The sequence below is a fragment of the Labrus mixtus genome, chromosome 5 (assembly GCF_963584025.1).
Source record: "Labrus mixtus chromosome 5, fLabMix1.1, whole genome shotgun sequence".
Lineage (NCBI taxonomy): Eukaryota > Metazoa > Chordata > Actinopteri > Labriformes > Labridae > Labrus > Labrus mixtus.
In genome coordinates this window covers 8,924,991-8,938,734 of record NC_083616.1, presented here as the reverse complement: position 1 = coordinate 8,938,734, position 13,744 = coordinate 8,924,991, and the positions used below count along the sequence as shown (strand labels likewise).

Below are 13,744 nucleotides of genomic sequence, written 5' to 3'. Positions count from 1 at the left end.
TTTACTTTCTTAGGAAAAAAAAAAAAGGTAAAGAACTCATTTCATAGAGTGCCTGCCACAGAGGTAGATGTAGCAGACTTACGAGCTACATGTAGCTTTTACTTGTACTGCTTTTGGAGATAAAAGTCAGGCAAATGTGGTATTAGTAGTAAAGTAATTATGCTGTTAGAGCTTTTTGAGATAGAGAAGGATGCGATGATCTGTGGTGTGTTTGTGTCCCTTCAGAGCTGGAAGGCAACGAGAGGTGGTTACTGATCCTCCTGCAGGGATTAAGTAGGTTCACCAGTTGCCACACCATTCCCTTTTTAATCGCACCTTAACCACACTGCAGGGTGATCACGAGCCCTGGGGGATTTCACTGTGTTTACTTTACAATGAATATTAGCAGTGGCTTTTTGTGTATGTTGCGTAATAATTAAGGGATGATATCACCCTGTCTGGGAAGTGATTTGAAGGGGGTGTTATGTGCTTGGATGATTATGATGAAAATGTGAGCAGAGCCTGGAGAACAGCTTCTTGATTAGTCAAAGTTTTGCTAAAGGCTGTGCTTTAATCTGCACTCTGTTTGTGTGTTGTTGTTGCAGAAAAGTCCCGGGATTTCTCTCCACACGGTGAAGCCAAGAAGCAGGCGCTGGGCCCTGATGACCTGAGGACCTCCAACCTGGGTCGGCAAGTTCTCTCTCCGTACCCCATGTCCCCACGAGACATGGCCAAAATCAGTCACGACCAGCACCTGCTCCACTTCAATTGTGAGTCCTCCTCTCTGTTAGGTCTTTGTGTTCTTATTCTCTTAATAAACCACTCTCCAGAAAATCAATCAGTCTGATTTCAATCCCATATCTTTTCTTCCCTTTCAGCTTTCCAGCAAGCAGGCCACCCTTCACTGTCCAACCTGCCCCAGGACAGTGGTAGGTTAGCAGCAGTGAGGCCCCTCACCATGCCAGATCCACCACCACTCATCTCCTCCTCCAAGCCAGGAGGCTCCATCACACAGGTCAGCTAGTAACAAATTAACACTAACTATCTGACACCAAAAAAACCATTGTGTACTGTATCAACAGTATGATAATAAGGGTTGTACTTGTTTTCTTAGGGCACCCCGGTGCAGTTGCACAGCCCAGCTCATGGGATGGACCATGGGAAGATTCCTCCCACACAGATGGGTCTGTCTTGGATGGACCAAAGGAAAGTGGGTGAGTAAAGTTGTCTGGAGGGAGACGTGACAGATGTCATTATTACTTTATTTGTAGCTTTAAGTTACCATCCACTTCTATCAAAGCCATCCTAGGATCACAGCATCACAGATTTAACTGTTTTCTCATATATGCGTCTCTCTTTGTCCCTTGCTTTTGTCAATGTCTGCACTGTACAGCAGGACCGTACCCCGTGGTGAAGCAGGAACAGTTGTCCCCTTGCAGCTCTTCCTCCCAACCCGACAACCTGTCCACCCAGGGGCCGTCTCATGATAGTGCTGCTGGACGTGGTGGGTTATTCACGTTTGCTTTATTTCCTTATAAACTTTACCAGTATCGCTTCTTTGCAACTATGTTTCCATTGTCCTGTGTAGTGGGAAAAGAATGATACCAATGCATCTCATACCGTTTTCACATATGCGATTCTGAAAATATTTAGATGATTTAATAAAACGATAAGGAAGTAGCAGCCTAAGCAACAGAGTCCGCTGTAAGACACTATAATGGGAAAATCTGCCATGATATCAATGCTGAGCGTAGTTCAACATAATCACAATGTCAACAAAACTGCTGAACTAAAACATAGTGCAGCAGTTTATTCATGTGTTCAGAGATCGTAGTGGTTGCGTGCAGACAATCTATGCATCGTGCTCTGGTCACAGGATATAAATGTCACCACCCACTCCCCCTGGCTCGAGGTGAATTCTCCGGAATATATCCTGCTGTGTTCAGCATCAGCTCATTTGGACTTATACCAGGGGACTGGCAAGTGTGAAAGCTCTATAAGAGAATATTTAGAATCATTTAGTCTAAGTTTTGTTGCATCACAGATTTATTTGAAACTCTTTGGATTTTTCCTATCAATCAAGTCGTACACATTTTAAATATCAAAGTCAGATCTTGGGTTTTCCCACATGTTTTGTTCAGCACTGTCATGCTGACAACATTTTCCTTCTCTGCATGAGAGTGGCCTCAGGCACACAGCAGGGACAACACTGGGGTGACTTTGGGACAAGTCTCTAAATGCACTTGATTGGCCAGGGTTAGAGTTGAATCTCAGCGTAGAATCGGTGGGGAGTTGAGTTCACCGAAGCTTCTCTAATCTGACACAGCTCGAGAGGATGTGAGGAAAAGTACAAACTGCCCAAATCCATGTGTGCAAAGCAGCTAGATGCAAACTCAAAGCGATTGAAGGCTGTGATTACTGCCGGCAACGACTGACAGAATTATAAATACAACTCTAAATACATATAAACCAAGAGGTTGGTGTTGGTAGCAACTTTTCAATACCAGCGACTTTTCAAACCTGTATTACCAGTGCTTGTTTTCTAGTGTATACATCAAAGTATTGAATGTCCCTCTCATTCTCTTTACAGCATCTATTCCAGCCGTCCAGGGGGGGAGTATCACTAAGGGCATCCCAGGGACCAGAATGCACCCAGATTCCTCAATCTCCTACAGAGGGGGCTCCATTACTCAGGTGAGCACAGACCACCATCATTTTATTGGTTTAACTGTTTGTTTGGCCGTTTAGTCTCTTGCTGCCAGTCCAAGGGGAGATCTGTGGGGAATTCACAATATCACATGACTTCATACATGAAGATCTACATAAGATCAAGTCTGTCAAACCTTGATAAGTTTGAGAGGTAGCTGGTTTTTGAATAAATAATTTTTAATTATAAGTTTTTCTTGCTGCAGGGAGTCCTTACTGTTCTCTTTTAACATTCTTGTAAAAGTTCCACCTAGAGGTGGAAGCTGTTGAAATCACAGTTAATGCTCTGCCACTATGCCTGTACTCTGGCGAAGAGGAGAATCTCATATTTGTGCTGATTGTCATGGCTGCTCTGTGTGCAGAACAGCATGCAGTTATGAATATTTTGCTGACAGTGTTAAAGTTTGAGAAGTGCATTACGACACACAGCTGTAAACCGTTATCTTCCTCTTTATTTGGAGAACCTCTGAACAACCCCCTGACATTCATTAGAATAAGTAAGTCTAGAAAATGAGCTGCTGCATATGAGCTGTTATTCACATTAAGGAGACACTTACAGATACAATTATATTTGATTCAGAGGTTCTCTGAGGTGTGGCACACTCAACCTAATGTGATTGCATTTGTCTAGATATAGGCCTGCTGGATATGAGAAAAATATGCAATTTGCAATAAAATGTTTCCATATATTTTACCAGTGTTATTATCCATTACTATTATCTGCTGTTCCTCATGTGTCTTCTTCAAATTACCTGTGTTTGTGACGGGTTTCTTTTGAATCCAAAATACATTCTTAAAGCATTTATTTTTCATTACTTTATTGGCAAAGATTTATTCAGGGGATTCCTTCTCTAAGACAGGATCCAAATATTTTTTGTTTTTATGGATCACACTAATCACTTAATGCCAAATATATTTATATATTTATTTAAATCAATTGGCCATAAGTGATTTGTGTGCTGCAGAAAGGTTTTTTCTTTGGATCCTAACTGAGAGACGGAGTCCAATGAATTATATTTTTTGAACGTCTAAGGTCCTTCTCTGAGAGTGCCGACCTCCATTTATGGAGTGGCAGAAGCGCAAGAGTTTTCCTCTACTTTGCAAATCTTAATCTTAGGGTAGCTGATAGCGAGCTTAAGCTTATAAAACTGAATGAAAATAATGTGAAAGCATGGCCATTATACTCAGGCGTCCATCCAATGGGTAAAATGTACGCACTCTGAGGGAGAATCTTAACTTGTTTACACAAAATATTTTTTCTAATTTATTGCAAAAATTCAGACGTTTGAGATGTGTTTGTTGTGAATGCTCGTCACAATAACGAGAGGGGAAAAAATGTAATTAATACTGCACGCTTCAGAGACTGATGGAGGTCTCTGCTAAACTGAAAATGACGGCATGACAAACTGCGTCAAGGTTCATCGTAAAAGCTTAAATGGCCGGTACACAGACAGCCCACATTTCCTGACCTTATTGCTGGTTAAAGCTATTTGGCTCATATCAGTTCTGTCTTTTATAAAGCCACTCTTGTCAAACTAGCACTCTTTGTGTTGGCCTTTGCTGTGTGTGCTTATGATGAAAGAAAGCTATAAAGACGTCATTAGGCGAGCAAAGTGCTGTAACGGCTGGATTTCCCTGCTGCTGTGACATAACCACAGCTCTGAGTGGCCCTGTCGCCTTAGCAACAGGTACACACTGTACCGCATCTGTTCCCTCTTTAATTTATGTTTTTACTCCAGACTCCGGCCAAATCCAGTCATTGATATGCCCACTGTTATATCACCTCCAACTGGCATTAGAGAAAACAAGTATTTAGGGGGCTGTTATCCAACATGACAGATTAGAAATTGAAAGGTGAGAGCATTAAAAAATAATCAGTTCTGTTGTAAACACCTAATTATGGCAGTGTTAGGGGCAGACAAGGACTGCGTTTGCTTTGGACAGCGCCATCTGATCCTCTAAATGTAAGCCTGTACTAGTCCAACTATTAGCTGTGTCTTCTTGGAAAAGCTGCAGTCAACAGATAAGAAATGTGATCTCAGGCACTTCTGTGTCACCCACTCAGCCCTCCACCTCCGCTCTCACTCTAAAGTTGTACAGAAATATTACTCATAGTCATGGTACGAGTGATGTGAGTCAAGGTTTTAACAAAGCTGCGTTGTCGTCAAGTGTTGCCAAGTTGTCTCTCCCCCGCTTCTTCTGGGACTCCGACTTTATTTTTCACACTTGTGTTTGTTTGTTTATTGGAGGGGGGTTGGGGGTGAGGGAGTCCTCATCATCTGTCACCGTTGTTTTTCTGTTACTTGAAATGTTTGTGCCCCAGAAAGAGTTTCCGTTACACGTATTGTATGTAACACAACCTTTGATATGCATTACAGTAAATTAACAGCTAACTGCTGACTCAATTAAATTAACTTGAAGAAAAACAATGAGTATTACTTTTTACTATCACCTGCACTGTGACTCATTAAAAGCAGAACGTGCAAGACTTTACACATATATACAGCAGGAATCAAATATATCCTTCATACATGTCTCTCTGAGTCATGACTGTCTACAATGAGTGTGAAGCTCGAGTCCTGCTGGCTGTTGTTATTGTGTTATGTTTACATCATGACATGTTTACATGGACGGGAAGGCCTTACGTATAAAGTTGTTTTAGTCAAGGACTAGATAAAAGAAGAATAACATACTCACTGCTTATTTGGATGTCATGTAACTGTCTTTAGCTCACTCTCATTCTGTGTCAATGTATGTGCGATATGAAGCCATGAGTTAACTAAAGTGTGCTAACATTAGCCTGCTAACACAACAATGCAGGACACGGGCAATTGCAGCTCGAGCAAAGGACAAATTTTGTCTGCTGCTTGTGCTTAATGGTGCTTAATTATGGTGCGTTGTAATTCATAACTCCTTAGTGCGAATACGAGAGCAGTTTGTTTTGGTTTCGACATCTACTGGATCAAAAAGTCACACATTCTTCTTTTAATGGCCCGGTTTGATTGATAGCTTTGTAACTAATGTTCATTAAGTTGTTGTGTCTTCAAGTGTTAAGGGGAACCTGTGTTCATTTATGGATCGCCATGTTTCGGGATAGTGCTTGTCCTTAAGAAAGACCATTTGTTTATAGAACAGAATTACTTAATTTAATCACCTTGACATTGTAGAGAATTTAACTGAACTGGAGAAAGTGCATTTAAAGTCCTTAAATTGTGTTTCCTCAAAAGCACCGTTACTAAGCTCAGCCATCATTACGTCTATGTGGATTCATATTGATTCCATGACAGAGTAATATTGGTGTTCCATTGTATGAATCACATTTTGTTTTAGAGTTCAGAAAGCATGGCACAGCTGGAGCTCCCCATACTCACTCAGTCAGACATGCACAAACACACAGCTCTGCACTTCCCTGCAGGCAAAGCTGAAACCATCTCGCCTCTGTAACGCCTCTGTTACTAACTCTGAAGACGATACAGAGGGGGCTCACGTCTCCCGTCCATTACGCCTCCACAACATTCAGATTGAAAGCGTAACGCCAAAGGGACGTAAATATCACGTCTTTAGACTGCGATATCTGGCTAAGTTAGCTGGTCCCTTTGTAGGAACAAATTGATTTTAAATGACATTGAGGCAGGTACATCAGGCTGCAGATGTTTTCCCAAATATATTTTTAATTGTGGTCAAGTATTTGCTGGTTTCATTTAGGCCTATTTCATATCTTTTTAATGTATTGTAGTCACGTCTCCTGTGATTTGTTTATAAGTAAGCTGGAAACTTGCTGTGCTATGATCGCTTGTCTGGACAGGGCACTCTTGTTGAGATAAAAAAAAAAAAAAGTGAATTTTGTGCTCAACAAGTTTCATTTGCTTGAATGAATACTAAAATGTGACATTTAACAGTCCATTCCCCTGAGCCTGTTTTGTTAGCGGACATATTGGCAGCTGCTGGCCAGTATTAGTCTGTCTAGTTATCTGTTTGGAGTCTTTAGTATGTAAAGGGTGGTTCATAAATCCTTTTTTATAGAAGTAAAGCTTAATAAAGGTGCAGACTGTAGGTCTTTGACAATTTGTCAAATACAATGTGTCATCATCCAACTTTGAGTTTTCTGTACACTGCAGTTAATAAGGGCAGGTCTCATTCTCCCTCTCTTCTCCACAGGGGACGCCGGCTGATGTGCTGTATAAGGGAACCATAACCCGTCTGATCACAGAGGACAGCGCCAGTCGAGCTGAGAGGGAGCGGGATGAGGCTCTGTCTAAGGGCCATGTGGTTTACGAGGGCATCAGTGGACACATTCTCACATATGACCGTGAGTACAGCAGCTTGACTACAGTGTATATCATGTAACCACCAGTGTTATTTTTCGTTTTGAGTAAGATCTGGTTCAATAAATTGAATGATTTTAACTTGCAACAACAAAATCTAATCAAAATAGTCAGACTTTAATTGGATTGCAACACAAAGTGCTTCCCACAAAATACCCACCCTACAAAGCAACACATGGATAAAAAACTGTTATTAACAACAGAGACACATTTTAAACTTTAGCTTTGTATATATTTTTGTCATTTGTAGGCTCAGCTTCCCAGACCCCCAAAGATGAGGGCCGGGGCTCCGGGCAGCCTGGGGAAATTCTTGGCCTGAAGCGTCCTTATGACGTCATGGAGGGAGGCATCTCTCGGGGACAGCCTTTGAGGGATTCACTGTCTGCACCGAACTGTGAGGGTAAGAGACGATCTCATTAAGCCTCTGTCACTTCAATGAAAAGCTACTGAATTTATACCTGTTTAAAAAAAGTCCCATTCACCTCCCATTACTGATAAACTCCTGTATTAAACATCTCTATTGTTCCTTCTCTACCTCAGGTCTGATCGGTCGAGCCATGCCTCATGATAGGGACAGTCCGCACCACGCACCTTACAAGGATGCTCATCACATCCGTGGTTCCATATCACAAGGTAGGACGACGTCTTAAATTAACACACAAAATGTGTCAAAAAACCTTGTTATGCTGAATGCTCAATGAAAAAGCATTTAGACACGGTATGTATGACACCAGGAGAGAAGGGCTGATTTTGCATCGCTGATCACAGTTGACTAGGAGATAATATATGGTTATAGGCTAAGTAGATCTGTGATACAACATGACTGAAAGATGTTGCAGCAGATTAAATCCTTGAACTGAAAGGAAATATATCTTCCTGCCAGAATACACTGTTTAAAATCATGTGTCTTCTCTGTTTGCATTCTTGTGTTGTGTATTTTTCCTGAAGGTACTCAGTCATTGTGCTCTTTCCTCTTTTGACTGCACTCTTAGTCTCAACAGAGCTGCAGCTGCTTTTATTTTTAATTTTCCTTTCAGGAAACAGATTGTACCAGTTTATCAGATCTTGCCTGATGGCAGAAAAATTGCATGATAATATTTGTGTTTATCTGAAAGCAGCAAAGTCAGATAACCATCGTGTTTTATTTTACCAGAGATAGTTGAAGATAAAGCTGCTTGTTCAACTGAGTTGATACAATTATATCAGAAACTTTCTTTGTCTCCTGTAGTTCCTGTCTGTCTTAATTCATGAAACATGAAATGTGCTGCACACTCTTTGTGTAAAGGTCAGAAATAGAGAATGATATATTCTTGTTATTTCAGGTATACCTCGTCATCTGGACCCTCAGGATGGTTACCTGAGGAGGGAGGCTAAGCAGATGAAGAGAGAAGGTTCCCCCCTCCGTGGCCCTGGTTCACTCTCAGACCCGATGAAGGGCAGAGAGGGCATGGTGCCCACAGTGAAGGAGGGCGGGCGCTCCATCCACCTCATTCCCAGAGAGGAGCTCAGACAGCCTGGAAAAGAGGTATATATATACTTTTTTTTAAATAAATAAAAAAATTCCAATGCACTGCACCCCAGCATGTATAGCTAACTCTAATTTATAATGCCTGTCCCTGGAATGACCTTCAGTAAAAAATACATATATAATATGAAAAGAGCATGCTTACAGACAGAGCTTACATTTGGTTGACAGTTATAAGGAGCTTCAATACTCACTTAAAGCATACATGACTGTATCATCCATGTACATATTTAAAACTGGCCCCTACACATGATTCAGGGAGGTCATTTATCTATAGACTTTTAGAGTCTTGATCCTAGGACAGATCCCTGTGAGATTCCTGTTTTAGATTTTTAAGAAGGATTACTTTTTGTTATTTATTTCAACACATGGTTGACGGTTAGAGAGATACGATTAAAAAAAATTCCCAGGATTTTTCTGAAAAGTTATACTTTGAAAGTTTGGAAATTAAAATGCTATGGTATCAAATGCTTCCTTGAGGTCCAGGAAGAATGCCCCCACCAAGTTCACTTTGTCCGTATACGCTTTCAATTTTTCAAACCCTCTCTATCTATATCTGTAGCTGTGTCAATCACCCAGACAGTTGGAGTAAAATTATTGACAAGTTCTCCAACTGATTTGATAACATATTCATGAACATGTGTGCAAGTTTTTCGCTTTCAGAGATAAGGGTGTCAACTTTGACTTCACTCTAACAATACATGCTATCCTCTGGATTCACACAAAATGTATTGTGTTCTCTAGACTGAAATCCTCTTTTGCTTTCCTTTAGGGAACACCCATGAAGCAGGAGGCAGCTGGTTCAGGGAAACGCCATGACGTTCGCTCCATCATCGCCAGCTCACCACGTTCCTATCATACCAACCCCTCCCCCCTGGAGATGCGTACTGAGAGAGGGCGCTATGAAGAGGCACCTAAAGGGAGGCCCAGTGCTGTTGTTAGTACTGCTAGCCCTATCGCCCGCTCCTCTCCACTCACACTGGGGTCAGATCAGGGAGGCAAAGCCCATCATAGTCCAGTTGGCTATGATGACAAAGGTGGCCTTAGGACCCCTTACCCTGGGCCCTCACATAGAGGCTCCCCCCTCTCCAGGGAGGCAAGCCAAAGGCAGCATGATGGTGGGTACATCTCATTTAGTTAAGAGGTTATTTTGGTTGTCTTGCTTGATTCTTACTATGACCATACCATCTAAAATGTTTAAAAAGGTCTAACATAAGAGGTCTAACATAATTTTTTCTTCCCTGGTGTGCACTCTAGGTTCAAGTAAGAATCCATCTCAAGAGCGCAAAGCTACGCCATCCCCGAGGGAAATGACTGCTACCAAATCACCACTACAGGGTGTTACCGATCAGCAGACCTACGAGCGTCTGCTGCAGGGCCTCGGAGCAGCAGATGTGTACCGTCAAATCCCCTTGGCCTTCGATCCTTCATCTTTGCCCCGCGGCATCCCCATTGACCCAGGTACATCCCAAATTGAACTAAGTAAATACCAGTATAGCTTAGCCCTTTTCTGTGCAAAACCCATGTGTGAAGTTCATGACGTGTTTTCAATCATTCTGTCATGAACAGACCTCTGCTTATTTGAGGTTGCGTAGAGCTATGTTAAGTCAACAAATACGTTTTAATGATGATCCTAAAGGCATAGAGTACAATTAGCTTTAAAAAATGCAGCCTGGTCTTTTATTGAGACTTTTATTGAAGTGTGCAAACCCAAAAACAGACTTATATTCACTTTAACATACTGTATCGTCATTTAGCATCCCACCGCATTGACCAATCATTAATATTCAAAGAGGTGGGCAAAAGCTTCTCTCATTGCTTTCAACCTTGACTTCCAGGTTGGTATTTTGTCTTCTTAGCAGTACCTATAGTTTTACCAAAGGGCCTGTCGCTTTAAATAAAGCCTAACAGGTAAAACTGCAGATACAAGGAGATGCCAATCAAACTCCGTTTCCACACAGGCCTGAGAAAACATATGTATAAGGAAAACATGTTGTTGATGGATTTTTTTTAAGTTCAACATAATTGACATACAGTACATATCCTGACAGACGTTTCCTTCTCTCATCACACAGCTGCCTACTACTTGCCACGCCACCTAGCCCCCAACCCAGCATACCCTCATCCCTACCCCTACCTCATCCGTGGTTTTCCCGACACAGCGGCCCTGGAAAACCGCCAGACACTGCTCAACGACTACATCACCTCCCAGCAGATGCACCAGTGGCCTGCAGCGGCTGCCATGGCCGCCCAGCGCTCAGACTTGCTGAGGGGTCTTACTCCTCGAGACCAGCAACTTCCTATGCCCTACTCAGCAGCCCCACGTGGTAAGACCCGGTGATCAGAACCAGCCAGGCCACTTTCAATCATACATTACTTTTGGACAGAAAATAGCTTTGTGGCATGTTTTGCAATCATCTGATCGATACCAAACACTGCCAGCACAAACCTGAAGCGTGCTAAACCTGCAAAGGTCAGTCAGAGCAGAGGGGTTCATGTTGACTGGTTTTCTTACAATAATAGAAGCATCTGTTTGCTGAATCACAGAAGTGTAGTGCTGTTCGTGCTCTGCTTAACATTACACTTTACACTGCAAGTAAGGTGGATGATGGGTTCTCAAGCATTTCTATTTGACATTGTAATTTTCTCCAACAACTTTGATGGATTCAGCTTCATAGATATTTAATTCCATTGCTCCTTTAGTCCATTGTTTCTTCACTCATGGTTATTTTTTGTAAGCTGGATCAAAATGTATTTCTTAATCTGCATGTGGCATGTCCATAATTGATTTTTATGTCTGGCACAATCAAGTTGTGGATTATCAGCTGGTGTTCTCCCTCCAGAAGCAGTGAAGGTAAAGCTAAGTAGAAGCTGCCTTGGACAGAAACATCATGAATAGTATGAAACTAGGTTGTCACTGTCCGCCTTTATTCAGGCTTTAGATAAATGGATGTAATTTGTGAAAGCATTTATCATTCGTATTCCTGAAATCAATCAATTTAATTTAAAATAATGCATACAGGCTGGTTAAATATTGTCAGCTAGGGGCAGTAAGCGAGCAATTAGTGAGTTTGGATTTCAGTTTAATGAACGTCAACAAACTGAAAGTGCAAGTATTAACAGTTACATGGGTTGCATCTGACTTTAGTATCTTGGTCTTGAAACACTCACTATAGCAAAGTCTTATGGTATCAACTATTCTCTTCTCTTAAGCCTCTGTTTTCACTTTCATCTTTGTTTCTTGATTAAACATTTTCCATATTTGAACCAGCGGGTAAATTCTTCCCTGGAGGCGATTCATCATTTCTTATTTATTTTTATTCTAAAGTTGATTTCAATAATATTTATTCATAACAGGTTTTTGTTAACTGCATATTCACTATGAAATAAACTCAGACCATAGCATTCATAATGACAAACAGCAGTTCCCTCTTAGGTTTAATAAATACCTTGTGCTTGATCTGTGTAACAGCTCAATGTCAAGTGTACCTTAACCTGCAATCTCTTATCCTCTGAGACCCAAACAAAACCAGCTGTTATCTTTTGTGTTCCCTTCAACAGTCCCTTCTTTCTGTTCTCTAGGGATCATCGATCTTTCTCAGGTGCCACACTTACCTGTCCTGGTCCCTCCCTCTGCAGGGGCAGCCGGCTCCCCCATGGACCGCATCACCTACATCCCCGGGGGAAGCGCAACCTTCCCTGGCAGGCCATACACCACCTCCCCCATCTCACCAGGTAGAATTCACTTCTCATCAGTAACTGCTCTAATGTTGCACTGTTTTAGTTTTGTTTGTAATGTTTTTTCTCTCTTTGCCTTTTCTTACAGTTGGGTCCTCACACATGAACAAGATGCCGGGCGCGTCCTCATCTTCAGAGCGCGAGCGTGAGCGAGATCGTGAGAGGGACAGGGAACGTGAACGAGAACGGGAGAGAGAGAGGGAGCGTGAGCGGGACCGTGAGAGAGATCGAGGAAGAGAGCGAGAGAGAGAGCGGGAGAGGGAACGGGACCGCGACAGAGAGAGAGACAGAGACAGAGAGCGTGACAGAGAGAAGGGCGGGTCTATTGGAAATGTGGAGCATGCCCCCATCTGGAGACCAGGTACGGAACAGATGCCATACCTGATACTTTTTTATCTACAATTAAAAAGAAACATACTAGCAGCAAAACCGTTTTAATGGAGAGATAAAGATTTGTTTAATAAAATGAACATGTTTGTGCCTCTTAGGTACAGAGCACAGCTTGGCAAGCAGTAGTAGCAGTAGTGTGAGACCTTCCTCCCAGCCGTACAGCCACCAGCACTCCCCAGTGTCCCCGCGCACCCAGGAGAACGTGCAGCAGAGGCCAAGCGTCCTGCACAACACCGGGGGCAAGAGTCTCTCTGTCAGCGAGCACTCCAGCTCTTCTGTGTTTCGGTAAACCAAACTAGTTCTGTTTTTATAACACTGGGACATTTTCAAGATCCAGTGACTCTCACAAAACATTTTCTTTGCCTTGTTTACTTAGTGTGTTTTGTTTGATTTCCAGGTCCATGTCCTCTGGGCCGGGCCGCTACCAAGTTTACCCCGGCCACCTCCAAAGGACCGGTGTGCCTCCTGAGGCCTACCCACCTGCCATGGACTCAAGTGTAGCCAAAGAGCAGAGTCGGGATGGAGGAAAAAACAGGGGAGGTCTACCCAAGCATGTACAGGACCAGCACGGGCCCTCAAGCAAATCTGACCCCAAGCTGTCCAGCCCAAGTCCAGGAGGAATGTACCCGGGTCCCTATCCCACGGCTTCAGGCCGGCAACAACACCTCCTACCCCACCAGTTGGATAACCCTTCTGGCCGTGGAGAAAGCGGTACTCCTAGTAGGGAAAAGACTCAAAACAAACCGATGTCCATTCAGGAACAAGAGCTCCGAGCACTCGGTAAGACCACCATGACTGCGGCCAACTTCATAAACGCGATTATTATGCGTCAAATTTCTTGTGAAACGGGGATGCCAGAGACCGGTTCGCTTGTTGCCAGCAGCGCCACTGATGGTAAGACGCTCTGGATCCCAGGGTCCCCCCTCATCACCAAGACCCTCCCCCGTCAGTCTGTGGCCTATTGCACGCTGTGGTGGTTGGCATTATCAAATCAGCCCAATTCATTTACATTATTTTTTCCTTCAATGCTATACTTTTTTGCTTTATTCCAGTTTTATTATTAGTTTTTCTTTACAGACTT

General features: G+C 42.7%; 1 protein-coding gene across 11 annotated transcripts in view; it reads left to right on the top strand.

The window, feature by feature from the left end:
• The window catches only part of ncor2 (nuclear receptor corepressor 2), a 96,724-nt gene that overhangs the window by 73,382 nt on the left and 9,598 nt on the right, over positions 1-13,744 (top strand). For 3 of the 11 annotated variants that reach the window (XM_061037629.1, XM_061037626.1, XM_061037624.1), the window contains 17 exons: positions 226-273; positions 585-749; positions 858-994; positions 1,094-1,193; positions 1,373-1,483; positions 2,570-2,673; positions 6,844-6,994; positions 7,261-7,410; positions 7,551-7,643; positions 8,333-8,535; positions 9,308-9,653; positions 9,793-9,996; positions 10,611-10,862; positions 12,097-12,270; positions 12,362-12,634; positions 12,762-12,948; positions 13,061-13,557. In XM_061037629.1, the coding sequence (XP_060893612.1) occupies positions 226-273; positions 585-749; positions 858-994; positions 1,094-1,193; positions 1,373-1,483; positions 2,570-2,673; positions 6,844-6,994; positions 7,261-7,410; positions 7,551-7,643; positions 8,333-8,535; positions 9,308-9,653; positions 9,793-9,996; positions 10,611-10,862; positions 12,097-12,270; positions 12,362-12,634; positions 12,762-12,948; positions 13,061-13,557 (3,195 nt within the window). The remainder of the gene's footprint in view (positions 1-225; positions 274-584; positions 750-857; positions 995-1,093; positions 1,194-1,372; positions 1,484-2,569; positions 2,674-6,843; positions 6,995-7,260; positions 7,411-7,550; positions 7,644-8,332; positions 8,536-9,307; positions 9,654-9,792; positions 9,997-10,610; positions 10,863-12,096; positions 12,271-12,361; positions 12,635-12,761; positions 12,949-13,060; positions 13,558-13,744) is intronic. The other 8 variants (XM_061037635.1, XM_061037625.1, XM_061037630.1 and 5 more) reach the window with 8 other exon arrangements.